Here is a 16,718-nt window from a genome sequence, read left to right on the forward strand (position 1 = left end):
CCAAGACTATTCTCTGTTTTATCCAGATGGGCACTCATGTAAATGTACACTTGTGTTCACTGCCTTTAAACTTGTTTTTATTAGATGGAGATACCTTGTGTCTGATATTGTCATTGAGCTAAAAAAAATTAAGAGGGTAGAAATTCAATGCTTGTGTTTGTATTGACAAAACTGTAAAAGTGATTCAGCTGAGTGACTCAGATTTTTACCTAATCTTGTTACCATTTTCAGGTGTTGATTTTGATGGTTTGAACCACTTCACCATGAGCAGCTCAGAAGAGGTCTCGTGGATATCATGGTTCTGTGGACTCAGAGGCAATGAATTCTTTTGTGAGGTAATATGTGTATGATTCTTCACGATAAAGTAGGTTTTGAATACCAGTCTTACCACGTGTTTGATTCATATTTATTTTTTATTTGCTATTTGAAGATTGTTTTAAGAAATAGGCACTGTAGGGATGTACATCTGTTAACTATATGCAAATATGTGACTGTGCATCACAAAACCAACAAAAAGTTGTGTGACAAGATTTTATGTAAGGACTCAAAATGGGTGAAAATGAAATGGTTTTTGGTATTTTGTGAAAGAGCAATCCTTCTTTTACATAATGCGTAACTGTAAGTTTTGGATGATAAATTGAATGGAAAGTTGTGTTTTTTTGCAGTTTTGTAGAACACCTTTTCTTGTAGAAGTGTGATAAGGTATGTTTTAGAGGCTCTGTGTTTTTTCTTAGAAACCCTTTTACTTTACGCCCACTTCACTTTCAACTCTGATAACTTTTGAGGAGATAATGCTACTGCTTTGAAAGTTAATAGCGGTCGTGAATACAGTGTGTAAAATTTCAGCTTAATCTGTAATCCCTTCATTGTGGTTGCCCTAGAGGTTTACATCATGTTTTTAGTTCCATCTGTTGCACAGAGCGCAGCTTGGTAAGACCAGGCGTCCACTAGGGCGCGGACAAGACGCGGACAAGTCCCGGAATGCAAATTTGGTATTCCGCACTCCTTCGGGAACCTGTCCGCACGTTCCTGAACGTGTCCGCTCACTGTCCTAAACATGTCCGGGCGTTTCCGCACCTTCGGGAGAGAGAAAAATTTCCGTGCCCAAATTTTGATCGAGACCAAAATTTGGACGCGGAAATGAACTTCATGACACCTTCGGCGACTTGTCCTGACGATGTCCTGACGATGTCCCGCTTGTCCGGAACCCTTCCGCTCCTTCCGCACACGCTCTGGAAAGAATCCCGCGGTGTGGGGAAGCTTCGCGAATGAAAGCGGAAGACACCAGGAATGGTTTAGGACAGCGCGGAGCCGATGCGGATCTATATATGCAAGTGTCCGGAACCGATGCGGAAATGTTGTGATGCAGACACGAAAATGTCGACACTTTCCGCGAGCGTCATGCCAATGAAACGCAAAATGAGCAAGAAGGGAGGCGAGGCCCCCATGCAAATATCCCCATCACAGTCACACCTTTCGTCTAGTGATGAAGAACAGGTAAATCTAAGGAATTTCCGGTCCCAGAAGGCGAAGAAGAAGGTAGTATAGACTGTGCCAAAAGTAACCAGGAAGAAGTGAAATCAGCCCCTAACTTCCTAGTAAGTTTGTATTGATTTGATCTAAACAGAAATTATTTTTCATCTGAGTGACTTTCCTGGTTCCTATTACTTACTATGGTACATTTTCCTTTATATTGTTTTCGTATTTTATTTGCAAACAAACTAGGTTGTCCCATGTGACAGCCCAACTGAAAAATCACAAAAGTAGGTGGAAGTACACTCAGAAAAAAAAACAACATAGAATTGTTGGCTAAATGTTAATGTATTATATAAACATGAACAAGTTGTTGTTCATACGTAAATGCTTTCTAATGATACAACATATTAGAACAAAAGACAAATTCATCACACTAAAAAGCATGAATTCAATTGCAAAGATATACCTGTGGTCTCATTACAATGTAATATCTTTGAAGCCCCAAATAACAATGAAAGCTAAAGATGATGGAGGACAATGAAGAATTTTCTGTCACTTCAAAATTCAAGTGAAATGAGAGAAAAAGCAATAAATCATGAACTCGAAAAAGCGTTAAATTTCTGTCTTTCTTTTTTTTCTTTTTTTTTTTTGCTGAGTGTATATATTTAAGTACACATTAAGCATCACAAATCATTTCAGAAGTATTCTTTACCTGAATGATTTTCGTAGTTGTTATTACCTAATATTTTTTTCTTCTCTCTTTGTTTTAGTTGCAAATAAACTCGATTGTCCAATTTGACAGCCCAGCTGAACCATCCCCCCATGAAAAAAGGAAATCAAAGTATAGGTTAAAGATATTTCCCCATTTTTACACTTCATTGACAATAGGCTAGTAAGCTCTAAGCATGAAAAAAAAATCTCGGACTTGAAAATGTTCAAAAGTGATCAAAATAAGAGAGGGTTAGAGATGCACAAGGGTAAAAATGAGAGAAAGAAAAGCAAATTTAATGATTAGGATCATTTTGGCATGTTCCACAGAAGTATCAGACAAAACATGTATATACTTCACGATGGATAAAGCACAGGTCTAAAAAAGGGGAATAAAGAATATATATATATATATATATATAAGTAACAAAACTGCAACAAAGTTCATGCTATATTCACCAACGGTTTATTTCTTGTGAAGAAAATCAACCGTTGGTGATTACAGCATGAACTTTGTTGCAGTTTTGTTACTTATCTTTTTATCTTGCCAACACGTGGACTGCCTTATCAACATGATCCATATATATATATATATATACATTTACATTTATATGTATATTATATATATATATACTGTATATATATATATATATATATATATATATGGTTCAAAAAGTTTGCGAATATCATCCATGTGACTGTAGGCAGAGAAAAAAATTGTTCTCCCAGATGAGGCAAATTAAAAAGAAAAAAGAATGAGTCGTCAGCCGACATGCAGACAATCCTCTTCTTCGACTTTTGGTGGTCACATTTATCAAATAATATTGACCAATCATCTCAATATAATATCAGCAGCTACTGCGGAAGCACAACAAGGAGCATCAATGACGGCTAGCAGTCAAATGAGGAAAAGTCAAAGTCAGCGCCAAATTTATACCTTTCCATTTTTAGCTCACCTGAGCCAAAGGCTCAAGTGAGCTATTGCGATCGCCCTTCGTCCGGCGTCCGTCGTGCGTCGTGCGTCGTCCGTCGTCCGTCGTCCGTCGTCCGTCGTCCGTCGTCCGTCGTGCGTCGTGCGTAAACTTTTTACATTTTCATCTTCTTCTTGAAAACCCCAAGACCGATTTTCATCAAACTTGGCAGGTAGCATCCCTAGGGGGTTAGGAACTCAATTTGTTAAAATGGGCACCATGCCCCACCCAGGGGGTCCCCAGGGGGGCCCAAACCCCCCAAAATTAAGGAATCTGTAAAAATCTTCTTCTCTAGAACCAGAAGTGATAGAGCTAAGTTAATACTATGAGTTAGTACATTGATGACTGTAGTTTCAAGTTTGTTCATGGCAAAATTAGGGGTGCCCCCCTTGGGACCCAGGGGAGGGGGGTGGGGAGGGGTTCTAATGGGGCCTAAATTGTACATTTTCATCTTCTTCTTGAGAACCCCATTACCCATTTTCACCAAACTTGGCAGGTAGCATCCCTAGGGGGTTAGGAACTCAATTTGTTAAAATGGGCACCATGCCCCACCCAGGGGGCCCCCAGGGGGCCCAAACGCCCCAAACTTAAGGAATCTGTAAAAATCTTCTTCTCCAGAACCAGAAGTGATAGAGCTAAGTTAATACTATGAGTTTGTACATTGATGACTGTAGTTTCAAGTTTGTTCATGGCAGAATCAGGTGTGCCCCCCTTGGGACCCAGGGGAGGGGGGTGAGGAGGGGTCCTAATGGGGCCTAAATTGTACATTTTTATCTTCTTCTTGAGAACCCCATGACCCATTTTCACCAAACTTGGCAGGTAGCATCCCTAGGGAGTTAGGATTTCAATTTCTTAAAATGGGCACCATTCCCCACCCAGGGGGCCCCCAGGGGGGCCCCAAACCCCCAAAATGAAGGAATCTTTAAAAATCTTCTCTAGAATCAGAAGTTATAGAGCTAAGATAATACTATGAGTGAGTACATTAATGACTGTATTTTCAAGTTTGTTCATAGGAGGGAGATCAAGGGGTGCCCCTCTTGGGGGCAGGGGGGGGGGGGGGGGGAGGTTGGTTGGGAAGGTCCAAATGGGGACCTGAATTGTACATTTTCATCTTCTTCCTGAAAACCTCATGATGTATTTTCATCAAACTTGGCAGGTAGCATCCCTAGGGGGTCAGGATCTCAATTTATAAAAATGGGCACCATGCCCCACCCAGAGGGCCCCAGGGGGCCCCAATCCCCCCCCCCAAAAAAAAAAAAAAATTTGGGCCCTTATTGTACAGTTTCATCTTCTACTTGAGAATGCCTGGTCAAATTTTGGTAGAGCTGTGAATAATTATACCCCCGCCAAACGAAGTTTGAAGGGGGTATATGGGAATCAGCGGACGGTCGGTCGGGCGGTCGGTCGGGCGGTCGGTCGGGCGGTCGGTCGGTCGGGCGGTCGGGCGGTCAGTCCGTTGCAAATCTTGCGTCGCGAACTACTTCCTCAGTTTTCAACCGATTCCCATAAAACTTGGCACAGATGTGTGCCTTGGGTTGTAGATGTGCAAGACGTATTTTTTGACAGTACCCAAAAGTACGTTGCCATGGTAACGGCATATTATGGGCAAAAATGGGTACAAATCTTGCGTCGCGAACTACTTCCTCAGTTTTTGCCCAATTTCCATGAAACTTGGTACAGATGTGTGCCTTTGGTTGTAGATGTGCAAGATGCATTTTTCGACAGTACCCGAAAGTACGTTGCCATGGTAACGGCATATTAATGGCAGAAGATCAAGGAAAGATCTTGCGGATTTAACTACTTCCTCAGTTTTTTGACCAAAGTTTATCAAATGTTGTTTTGACCAAAGCTTATGAAATGTTGTTTGGCGGGGGTATAACCAGTCGCTGTAGCGACATTTTTTAGATTAGTGACTGCGTGAAAGGTGAACTTGCGATACTCAGGTGAGCGCTAGACCCGCGGGTCTCTTGTCCTGGTATTGTCCGCAGTTTGTCCGCATGCCTAACTTGTGTTGTCCGGAAGGCATCCTGATTGTCCGCGTTCATTCCTGGTGTAATCCTAGATGTTTCCGCGCTGCCCGGCTACGATTAGCATATTCCGAGGTATTTCGCGCTCTTCTGGAGTGATTCCTACGAATGTCCGCAGTCAGTCCGCGGACAGTCCGCGGACAGTCCGCGGACAGTCCTATGAATGTCCCAGGACAAGCCGATTCACAAAGTTATTCCGCGTATGTCGCGGACAGGATGCCGAAATAACAAAATTTGCTTCCGCAACCCTTCCGGGGCTTGTCCGCGCCCAGGTGGACGTCCGCCTTAAAGGCTGTGTCACACCGTTCCGGGCAAGCTACACGGGCTTGTGGCGAGGAGGTAGTTTCCAGCTCGTAGAAGATTTTCAGCGGGCGAACAAGAATGTTTGCAATTTTCATTCATGCCTTGTCATACCGTACGGGGGAAGTTTTGCGGCTTAACTTGCGGGGAAACAAATTTACTTTCCGGAGCTCTCCGCAGTTGGTCCGCACCTGACAGTATCTAGCGCGTAGTTGCCCGGAGGTGCTCATGCAAGTCCGATTTAACCGCAGCCAAGTTTTGAGCATGACCAAAACTTTTTCTGGGTGAGTCGTGGGAATGCCCGTAGAGGTCCACGCAGAACGCCAGTAGGAGGCCCTTAGTGGCAGCACTTCCCAGGCAACTCCCACGCAGGTACTTAGCAGTCCCGTATGCAGCCAAGATAATGAAATTCTGTGGGATTTCAGCCATTCCATTAGAGGAATTCCTTCACTGAGTTGTCAGCCCCCAAGCGACTGGTACAAAGGTCACACAGTATACTCGCAAGTATAATTTAAGTAGAACGCGTCCAGCAAGTAAGACACATGCGCTGACTCGCTCAAATCCTTTTTCCGCCCTCAGGAATGTCCGGTATGCTAGAAAATCCCTACACGTAACAAGCCCGAGTAGCTTGCCCGGAAAGGTGTGACAGGGCCTAAACACGGTTGCGGGTAAAAAAATATGCGTGCGCACCTCCAGGCGACTACGGTTGAGATACATGCTAGGTACTGTCATGTGCGGATCATCTACGGGGACCTCCGGGTAGTCAAAATTGTTCTTTGCAAGTCGCACGCAAGGCTTGCCTGGAAAGGTGTGACACGGCCTTTAGATTATGAAAGCACTTAACCCATTGAGGATGAGTCCCAGGTATACTCAGGCAAGTGTTTATTGGAAATACGTGTTGTGGCAAAATCAGCCCAACCTCAACATGTCAAAGCCTCCTATCTCAGTTAGCACTTTTCCATGATGTGTACATTCTTTCCATTAATTATTTAGATAGGTTAGGAAGGTCTGTTTGTATTGAGTTATACATCACTCTAAAGCTTGGAGTCTGTTCTGTCAGAATCTGCCTGTAACTAAAAATCCATTTCTTGCAAATTTTGACATTAATTTTAATTAAATGATCAAAGATAGATAAGACATGTTACATATGGAATAAGGAAGAAAGATTTGCGGTGACACCATGTGTATGTAGTCCTTAATCGGATCGCTGTTTGGCAGAAGAGCCTAGAAAGAGGAGAAACGAAGAGGGAAGCGACATATGGGGGTTGTGAGGAGGGCAGAAAGTGAAGAGTGGGAGACAGTAATGGGCTAGAGGTTGAAGTTGCACTAGTGGAGACGGTAGAGAAAGGAACACAGAGAGTGGTAAGGAAGAATAGTGTGAGAATCAAGTGGGATGTTCGGACATCGTTAGAAGGGGAAAGATGAAATAGAAGGGAAGAGGAAGAGGAAGGAGTTGAATGTTGGAGAATCATGGAGATAGGAGAGAGCAGTAAAGATTCATCAAACCAAGAGAAGAAAAACGAAGTCGGCGAACAGTGTGACTATGGAATGCGGAATCAATGGAGAAAGGACGAATAATCCCTCGAAGGAAGGGTAAGTAGAGGAGAGATGAGAATATGTTGATAGAAGGGAGATAGAGAGAGAGAGAGAGAGAGAGAGGCGGGGGGGGGGGGGGACAAAGAAAAGAAGTAGAAAAGAACAAATTGAAATTCAATACGTAAATCAGAGGGAGCTAGTATGGATCCTAGAATGAAATGCTGCTGAGAGGGAGAAAAAAAAAATGGAAAGGAAAATTGATGACAGTTAAGTCCTGAAAAGGTTCCTGTGGGAGAAAAGCAAAAATAAGAAATCAAAATGAGGTTAAAGTGTAGACCTGAGGAGAGAAGACAAGAGAAATAACCTGTCCCCCCCCCCCCCCCCCCCCCCGCCTCTCTCTCTCTCTCTCTCTCTCTCTATCTCCCTTCTATCAACATATTCTCATCTCTCCTCTACTTACCCTTCCTTCGAGGGATTATTCGTCCTTTCTCCATTGATTCCGCATTCCATAGTCACACTGTTCGCCGACTTCGTTTTTCTTCTCTTGGTTTGATGAATCTTTACTGCTCTCTCCTATCTCCATGATTCTCCAACATTCAACTCCTTCCTCTTCCTCTTCCCTTCTATTTCATCTTTCCCCTTCTAACGATGTCCGAACATCCTACTTGATTCTCACACTATTCTTCCTTACCACTCTCTGTGTTCCTTTCTCTACCGTCTCCACTAGTGCAACTTCAACCTCTAGCCCATTACTGTCTCCCACTCTTCACTTTCTGCCCTCCTCACAACCCCCATATGTCGCTTCCCTCTTCGTTTCTCCTCTTTCTAGGCTCTTCTGCCAAACGGCGATCCGATTAAGGACTACATACACATGGTGTCACCGCAAATCTTTCTTCCTCATTTACTTCACCATGCAAACCTTCAAACAACACATATGGAATAGTTACATACTTGTTTGAGACAGTTTGTCCCATATTCATTTAGTGTGTGGAAAACCCTATTTATGGGTATTTGTTCTAATTACTGAAGTAAAATCAGTTGCAGCTGTTCAGATATGTACCCATGCAGATTGTCAAGGAAACAACATTCCAAAAATATTTACTACCATTATCATATTATTTAATTATATTTTACATTTTTACATATAGGCCCATGTCAAACCCAGCTATGTATGCCCATTATCATGGATACTGTAAAACAAGATATATTCACGGCATGAATTTTTTGCGAATTGGAGCCGACGGCCTTTTTTGCACCATGAAATTTTCACGAACTGCCACTGGCATTCAATGCATATAGTGTAGACAAGGACTTTCGCGTGCATTTTAATTTGGAGAATCTTGGCCCTCACGAAATTCGCGAAAATAAAATGCATGCGAAAATTCCTTGTTTTACAGTACTACTAAAACATGGAATGATTAGTGTTTATTTACACATAATAAAGGGCAATTTGCCAATCAATTGCAATGAAAAACAGCTTGATGCAAGAAACATTTATTTGAGTAAATATGCATTACCCATTGCACGGAACCTCGGTAGTCTAGTGGATACATTTGACACCTTCGTAGCAATCAGGAGGTTGTTTGTTTGAATTCGATTTGAGTATGTATGCCCATGAGTTTTGCCATGGCTATCACTAAAACACTGAATAATCTGTGTTATTTAACATGGGTGAAGTGCAATTTGCCAGTCAGTTGCAATGAAAAGCGATTTGATGCAAGAATCAGTATAGTCATGTATAGAATGAAAAAACAAAGTTATTTAAATTGAGAATATGCAGCTCTGATGAGAATCAAATAGTCCAGAATTCAAAGCACTTTCTCCACAGCAGAATTTTGAAATATTAGCTTTGAAGGTGAGTGATAATTGAGTAACTTCATTTTTCTTTCAGTTCTAGTATTGCTGAATTATTATTACTCCAAGATGGTTGATAAAGGTTGTTATTTCTTCCTTTCAAATTTATCTTTAAATACATACAAGTAGGGTGTGTCTACAGTATGTAGCAGTGATTCTTATACAAGCTGATTGGAGACTAGTTGTATAGTGTTGTCATTGCATCTTATATTCATTGATTTTTGTGATGGATGCAGATTATTTTTGGGAAAATCAAAATATGATGTTCCATAATATTTTGATAATTGTGTGATGAAACTTGAGTGGTCTGTTTTGTTGAATTCTACTGAAATTGCTCAAGTCATATGGAATTGTGTTTGTTTTTTTCAAGATTGCTCTCTTTCATATCCATATAGGTTGATGAAGACTACATTCAAGACAAATTCAATTTAACTGGTCTTAATGAGCAGGTGCCACACTACAGGCAAGCACTTGACATGATTTTAGACCTAGAGCCAGGTGAGTGCAACAAACAATGATTATCATGTGTACCATGATTCAGAATGAGGGATTTGAAATGTTTGCTTTTGAATTCATCTTTGATTTTCACACATATCTGTAGACCTGCATTCATTACTTTCAGTTTATGAAATGGTAAACTAAGGATGCATAATTGAGGGGATACAGTATATCTTAAATACATTTTTCCCTTTTTTCCTTTTTTTTTTTTTTGATGGGAGGCCTGAATTTTTATTTTGTGGTAGGCCTAAAGTTCAAAGTCGTGTATGAGTGCACATGTTCAGTGTATTTGTCAGAGAAGATGTTCATGTCCTGTATAATCAGGGATTTTGTAGTCCAGTGCTCACCCGTTATTCAGGAACCGCTTAAGCGGAGCCCCCTTTAAGTGCAACAAACTTGATGTAACAAATTTTTCACATGTTATTTCCACCACTTAATCAGAACCATGAACCGTTTTAATATCAGGACAAAACTGACTGAAACACTTCCATTGTTCGCCATGAATGCCTGGAAATGATCAATAAATCCTCAGAAATAATTGCAGGGATTTCATTTCCTTGCCAGAAGGATAATTTTTTAACCAGTTCCCAATAGGTTATGCCAACCATAATCTACACATTTACTGTTTTAAGGCAGTGAGATGTAGCGCAGAGGCGGTCTGATGAGCACCATCAGCTTCTCCTTATGCACTTACACTGTACGACCCCTTCAGTGCGATATGGCAAGTCACCTTCCCCGCGTTGCAGCTCATACTCTGCTGCACTAAGTGCTGTTTTGATTGAAACTGTAGACAATTAGGAATTTTAATGCAATATGTTTTTGTTGATTTCATTTTCACATTTTCAGCTTCTTTTTAAAAACTTCATGATTGATATTCACCATACGTGGTCGGTAGTATCCCTAGAATTATAGGATCATAATCTGTTCAAGTGGGCACTGTGCCCCCTGCCCCCTGCCCTCCCAACCCCCCACCCAAAAGCTACCCGAAATTAAGGAATCATTTAAAAAAAAAAAAACCTTTCCTAGAACCAGAATGATGAAGTTTAGTTTATTAGTGCTGTGAATATGGCTGTGGTCACAACCATTTCCCCCCCCCCCCCCCAAGGGAAAAAAAAAAAAAATATATATATATATATGTATACAAGTTTTTAGCCCATTTTGGCTGGGCACAGCTGTTCTTTCAGGATATTGTTTGATTCCCTGCTAAAGTTTTACAGGGAGTTAAAACTTCGGCAGTGCCTGCCCACTTTCCACTCGCCACACCACATATATGCTTGGTGCCCAGGCTCTTACTTCGAACATTAGGTGCTCACCATCAAGCGATATAGGTAGAAACTGCAAGATAAACAGCTGCCAAGCAGTTGCTGCCAGATTGCGCCTGGGAAACCAGTAGGTCACAAGTCAGCGAGTTCAAAACAGGCTGGCATGCACATGATGCCTTTTTGATTCCCAGTGGCTGTCTGCCCAGCCATTTATAAGGCAATGCTCAGTGCTTTCCACAAGAGAAATCAACTAGATTGCTGAATGAACTTAGGCCCTGTTTTTATGCCTCTGTCATAATATCACCATGGGCATTATGTTTTCTGGTTGCCTATCTGTCAATAATTGATATTATGAATACATAATATGAACCATTAAATTTTGAGGTATCCAAATGAATCTTGCATATGAGTCAAAAACGCAATTCTTAAATTTTTGTCAAGCCCACCGCAGGTGTGGGGAGATTATGGGATTGCCTGCGGCGTCTGTCCGTCTCTCCGTAGTCCGTCTGTGACGCTACAAAAACTTGAATAACTCTCTACTGAGGACTTCAATTTCAATCAAACTTGGAGGGAATAGTGGTTATACAAAGTTACACATTTTACAAAACATGAAGAGCACCTCAAGGACAGTGGTCACAGGCAGAGGTCAATGAACTTTAGGGCCCAATGTTAAGTTTTTATGGCGCATTTCGATTATGGCTCATAACTTTTGATGTATATGTCAGTTTGTGACCAAACTTGGATGGTAGATGCCCCTTGGGGAGTTGAAGGTCACCACAAGGTCAAAGGTCACAGACAGGGGTCAACAAACTTTTAGGGCCCAATGTTCAATTTTTACGGCGTGTTTTGATTATGACTCAAAACTTTTGATCTCTATGTCTGGTAGTGACCAAACTTGGATGGTAGATGGCCCGTGGGGAGTTGAAGGTCACAACAAGGTCAAAGGTCATAGACAGGGGTCAACAAACTTATAGGGCCCAGTGTTAAGTTTTTATGGCGCATTTTGATTATGGCTCATAACTTTTGATCCCTTTGTCCGTTTGTGACCAAACTTGTATGGTCAATGTCTCTTAGGGATTTGAAGGTCATCACAACGTCAAAGGTCACAGATAGGGGTCAACGAACTTTTAGGGCCCAATGTTAATTTTTTACGGCGGGTTTTGATTATGGCTCGTAACTTTTGATCCCTGTATCAGTTTGTCACCAAAGTTGGATGGTAGATGTCTCTTGGGGAGTTGAAGGTCATCACACCGTCAAAGGTCACAGACAGGGGTCAAAGAACTTTTAGGGCCCAATGTTAATTTTTTATGGCGCATTTTGATTATGGCTCATAACTTTTGATCCCTATGTCCGTTTGTGACCAAACTTGGATGGTAGATGTCCCTTGGGGAGTTGAAGGTCACCACAAGGTCAAAGGTCATAGGTACATCAATGAACTTCCAGGAGTTAGAAAAGCATTAATTTCTTCTATGCGAATGGGCGAGACACAATTTTGCACTTGCCTTCTTATGTCACTGACTCTTCTGCCTGCATTTTAAAGAAGTTAAAGACTGCAGAAAAGGATTCTTGCATCTTGTCTATTCGATGGCATATGTAGTATGCTATTAAAGTTGAGAGCATATAGGGAAATAAAGTTGGATGTGTTATGGCCTACTGAGTATGAGATATAGGTGAAAAAAGAAAAAAAAATCTTGTTAGTGTGAGGTATGGATTGTAACAATTCAAAAGATATTCTTCTGTAAATTAGTTTTACATGTACACTTTCGATTGTTCATTGCAGACAGATAAAAAGATTGTCTTTTTTGTGCATTGCAGATATAAAAGAAAGATTGTCTTTTTTGTACTTTGAAACGTTGTTTTTCACCATCTGTTATTTGTCTCAAATTTACTGTATCATACTGTATTTGACCATGTTTTAAAGTATTGTATTGATGGCACAAAAGGTGAAGACATTTTGTTAGATTAACCCACCCACCCCCCCCCCCCAAAAAAAAAAAAAAAAGGAATCTTTAAAAATCTTCTTGAGAACCAGAAGTGATAGAGCTAGGTTAATGCTATGAGTTATTGTCCCCGCCGAACGAGTTCGAGCAGGGGACTATGAAACGGGCTCCGTACGTGTGTGTGTCCGTGTGTCCGTCCGTCTGTCCGTCCGTCCGTCCGTGTGTCCGTGTGTCCGTGTGTCCGTGTGTGCGTCCGTGTGTGATCAAAATCTTCAATTTGCTACTTCTCTGTCATTTATGAGCCAATTTTGATTCTGTTTGCTTTATATGATAGCACTACATGGGAGCTTTGAAACTTCTACACAGAATTTCAGTCGTGACCTTTGACCTTGACCTTTGACCTATATTGTACATTTTGCTACAAAATGCTACTCCTTCGCCATTTCTAACCCGATTTCGATTCCGTTTGCTTTATGTGATGGCGCTAGGTGAGGGCTTCAAAACTTCTACACAGAATTTTGACCTTTGACTTCTTTGACCTTTGACCTTGATTTTTTGACCTATATTGTACATTTTGCTACAAAATGCTACTCCTTCGCCATTTCTAACCCGATTTCGATTCCGTTTGCTTTATGTGATGGCACTAGGTGAGGGCTTCAAAACTTCTACACAGAATTTTGACCTTTGACTTCTTTGACCTTTGACCTTGATTTTTGACCTATATTGTACATTTTGCTACGAAATGCTACTCCTTCGCCATTTTTAACCCGATTTCGATTCCGTTTGCTTTATATGATGGCACTAGTTGAGGGCTTCAAAACTTCTACACAGAATTTTGACCTTTGACTTCTTTGACCTTTGACCTTGATTTTTGACCTATATTGTGCATTTTGCTACAGAATGCTACTCCTTCGCCATTTCTAACCCGATTTCGATTCCGTTTGCTTTATGTGATAGCACTAGGTGAGGGCTTCAAAACTTCTACACAGAATTTTGACCTTTGTCTTCTTTGACCTTTGACCTTGATTTTTGACCTATATTGTACATTGGCTACAAAATGCTACTCCTTCGCCATTTCTAACCCAATTTCGATTCCATTTGCTTTATGTGATGGCACTAGGTTATATCAACGACTGTTATTTATAGTTTGTTCATGGTGAAATAAGGGATGCCCTCCCCCCCCCCCCCCCTGTTGTCACAGAGGAGGGGATGGGTGCAAATGGGGACTTTAATAGTAAATGTTCATTATTCTTCTTGAAAACCCCTTGATGGATTTTCACCAAGGTTGGCAGGTAGCACGCCTGTGGGATTTGGATCTCAATTTGTTCAACTGGGCACCATGCTCCCCTAGGGGGTCCCTAACCTTAGAAATATTTACTTTTATTTATATTTCATTTGCATACTCCTTAAATTGTAACAGATGATGAGATGGAGGAGAACCCAAACCAGAATGACTTGATCGAGCAGGCTGCAGAAATGTTGTATGGACTCATCCATGCCAGGTTCATCATGACAAACAGAGGGATAGCACTCATGGTAAGAGTAAGACCAGTTAGGGCCAGTTGTACTAAAGCTTAATGCGCACTTCATGACTTTGCTGGTCATTTGACTTAAAGGTACTGTTTACCATTAGGATCAGTGATTTTTAAAAATGCTCAAGTCATCACATTTGATGCATATTTGTAGGTCAGTTGTATCACAAAACATCCTACCATGTAAAAATTTGCAAATAAAGTCTAAAATATAAGGAGATATCACTATTATTGTCTCAATAAACCATACTGTAGGCGGTTTATTCTAGAAATGATTTTATTATAACTATTGCTCACATGTTGTATGTTTAACAATGCTTAACATTGATTATCCTGATTAAAGTTTTTACATTAATTGGTTGTTTCTATCCCTAACTCACATTTTAGAACTATATTAAAGCACTAAACCTGGGTTTTTGTCTCATCTGCAAATGGTAAATAATGCTTTTAAAGACCATAATTGTGGAGTCACCAGCCTAGCCACTAGCCAGTTTCCAGTCATGCAGCTGGGTCACATTGGCAGTCAAGGAGAGTCATGCCAAATTTTCACTATCGATCGTGGACTTTCACCCAATCATGTTGTAGTATGCAATATGTACTGACACTGAATGCAGTCATAAGTTTTGCTGTGTAGTCTGGGGGGTGTTTCATCAACGTTTGTCAGCGCTGACAATTTCAGCAAAATCTTTGGTTTTGATTGGCTGAGATGCTCTGGTCACTGACTGTTACTATGGTGATTCAAGTTGTCAGCGCTGACAAACGTTGATGAAACACCCCCCAGATCACACATTGTGCGGTGTCGAGTCACACAACTGGTCATGCAACGCTTCTTGTCCCCAGAGTTATCATGCGACCGGTCAGATCGTGTATTGTGCGGCGGGCTTACATTTTAAGTCAACTGGGATGTTTAGCTTCACAAAGTTGCATCGTGTTTTCAACAGACATCACTTTCAACTGTCACTGTAGTAGTTACTGTTATGCCGTACCCCCCCCCCCCCCCCCCCCAATAAAAAAATTAATAATTCTGTTACGTTATTTATCTCTGGACTGGAGCTTATTATTTGCAAATCATATATAATCTCATTCTCTGGGTTTTTTTTTGGGGGGGGGGGGTTGGTTTTTTTTTTGTTGTTGTTTTTTTGTTTTTGTTTTGTTTTTTTGAGTTGGGGGGGGGGGGATTGGGGTGTGTACTGGTTACATGACAGAATATGTTTGAGAGTGCACTTTTTGTACAAGTACAACTTTTTATTTGCTCAATGTACCCATCTCATCTCTCTTTGGCCCAACTTCACAGCTGGAGAAATATCAACAAGGTGACTTTGGACACTGTCCCAGGGTTTATTGTGAAAATCAGCTTGTTTTGCCAATAGGTAAGCATATTTGTGTGGGTTGAAAGGCCATATTTCCAAAGTTGCAAATATACCACAGTATATGTGTGTTTGCACTGTGCACCAAGTTGCTAGGCCGTAATGTTATGACAGGATAACAGCGCAGTTATTACACATTTTCTACCATGTTTGATCTGCATTGTACTGTACATCATTACTGTAAACAAGTAACTGTCATATATTTGTTTGATATTCATTTTCATTTTTATACAATACATTTAGGATGCAGGTATCATTTCCTATATTTTCATTAGTTTGGCAATGAAATTTGTTAGTATCTCTTATTCTATTGGTTATCAGTCAAATTTTGAATTATAGGTAACTGAAGTCTTGACTGTGTGAAAAGAAATTTGCAGCTTTTTCCATGTGAGGGCAAAAGAAATGTGTGTTTAAAAAATGATGGTTGAGCACTTCTTAACAAAACAACTAAAGAAAACTCATCATTCTGATGATAAGTTTGATTATACCCCCAACAACACACACTGTGTATGGGGGTTTAGGAGTCACTCTGAGGTCAGATGACCAGGCGGTTGGTCAGTCAGTCACTCTGTTGGAAAATCTTGTGGAATGAACTAGTATGTACTCCTGCATTTTTTGAGCAGTTGACTTTAAAATTAAGCATGTGTGTACACTATCATAGGTGGATATGTAAGATACATTTTTTGCTAGTATCAAGAAATGGTAACAGCAAATTTTCACAAAATCATACAAATGTTGTTGATCAAACTCGGATTTAAAGCAATTCAGTTGAAATTTGATAACATGTGATCAATGTAAAGTATAGTTGAGCAAGACACCTTTTTCGTACATGTTCAGAAAGTTTTTGAAACAATTGTACAACATTTTTTGGATTGAGCTGCTCTCTCTCTCAGTTTTACAGTGTTCGAAGTAGTAATTAAGTTAATGGCAGACATTGGTATGCTATAGGGAGATCTAAAGCAATTGAAAGAAACTTTGGTAATTTCCATGAGGGTAAAAGTGGTGCCATATTACCATAAATAAAGGTATATTAACTGCACCTTTTTTCCCCTACTGCAGTGGGTCAAAATTCAGGGTGCTGTTTATACACCATTACAGCCAATACCTACTGTGTGTCTGCATACAGTGTGCAGACAATGTTCTCTAATGTGTACAATCTACCATTCTCAGCATGCCTGTGAATGGTTACTTACAGTAGTTGAATGTTCATATAAAGCCACATTAGAGTCATTAAAGCCAAAACATAA

General features: G+C 40.7%; 1 protein-coding gene across 2 annotated transcripts in view; it reads left to right on the forward strand.

The window, feature by feature from the left end:
- LOC139725075 (casein kinase II subunit beta) overlaps positions 1-16,718 on the forward strand; it is a 38,285-nt gene that overhangs the window by 9,322 nt on the left and 12,245 nt on the right. For both annotated transcript variants that reach the window (XM_071636164.1, XM_071636165.1), the window contains exons 2-5: positions 232-335; positions 9,268-9,370; positions 13,993-14,108; positions 15,399-15,474. In XM_071636164.1, coding sequence (XP_071492265.1) covers positions 264-335; positions 9,268-9,370; positions 13,993-14,108; positions 15,399-15,474 — 367 coding nt within the window. In that variant the 5' untranslated portion in view covers positions 232-263. The remainder of the gene's footprint in view (positions 1-231; positions 336-9,267; positions 9,371-13,992; positions 14,109-15,398; positions 15,475-16,718) is intronic.

This window comes from Diadema antillarum, unplaced genomic scaffold (genome assembly GCF_040938485.1).
Source record: "Diadema antillarum isolate AM-2024a unplaced genomic scaffold, OU_Dant_1.0 seq00000014_RagTag, whole genome shotgun sequence".
Lineage (NCBI taxonomy): Eukaryota > Metazoa > Echinodermata > Echinoidea > Diadematoida > Diadematidae > Diadema > Diadema antillarum.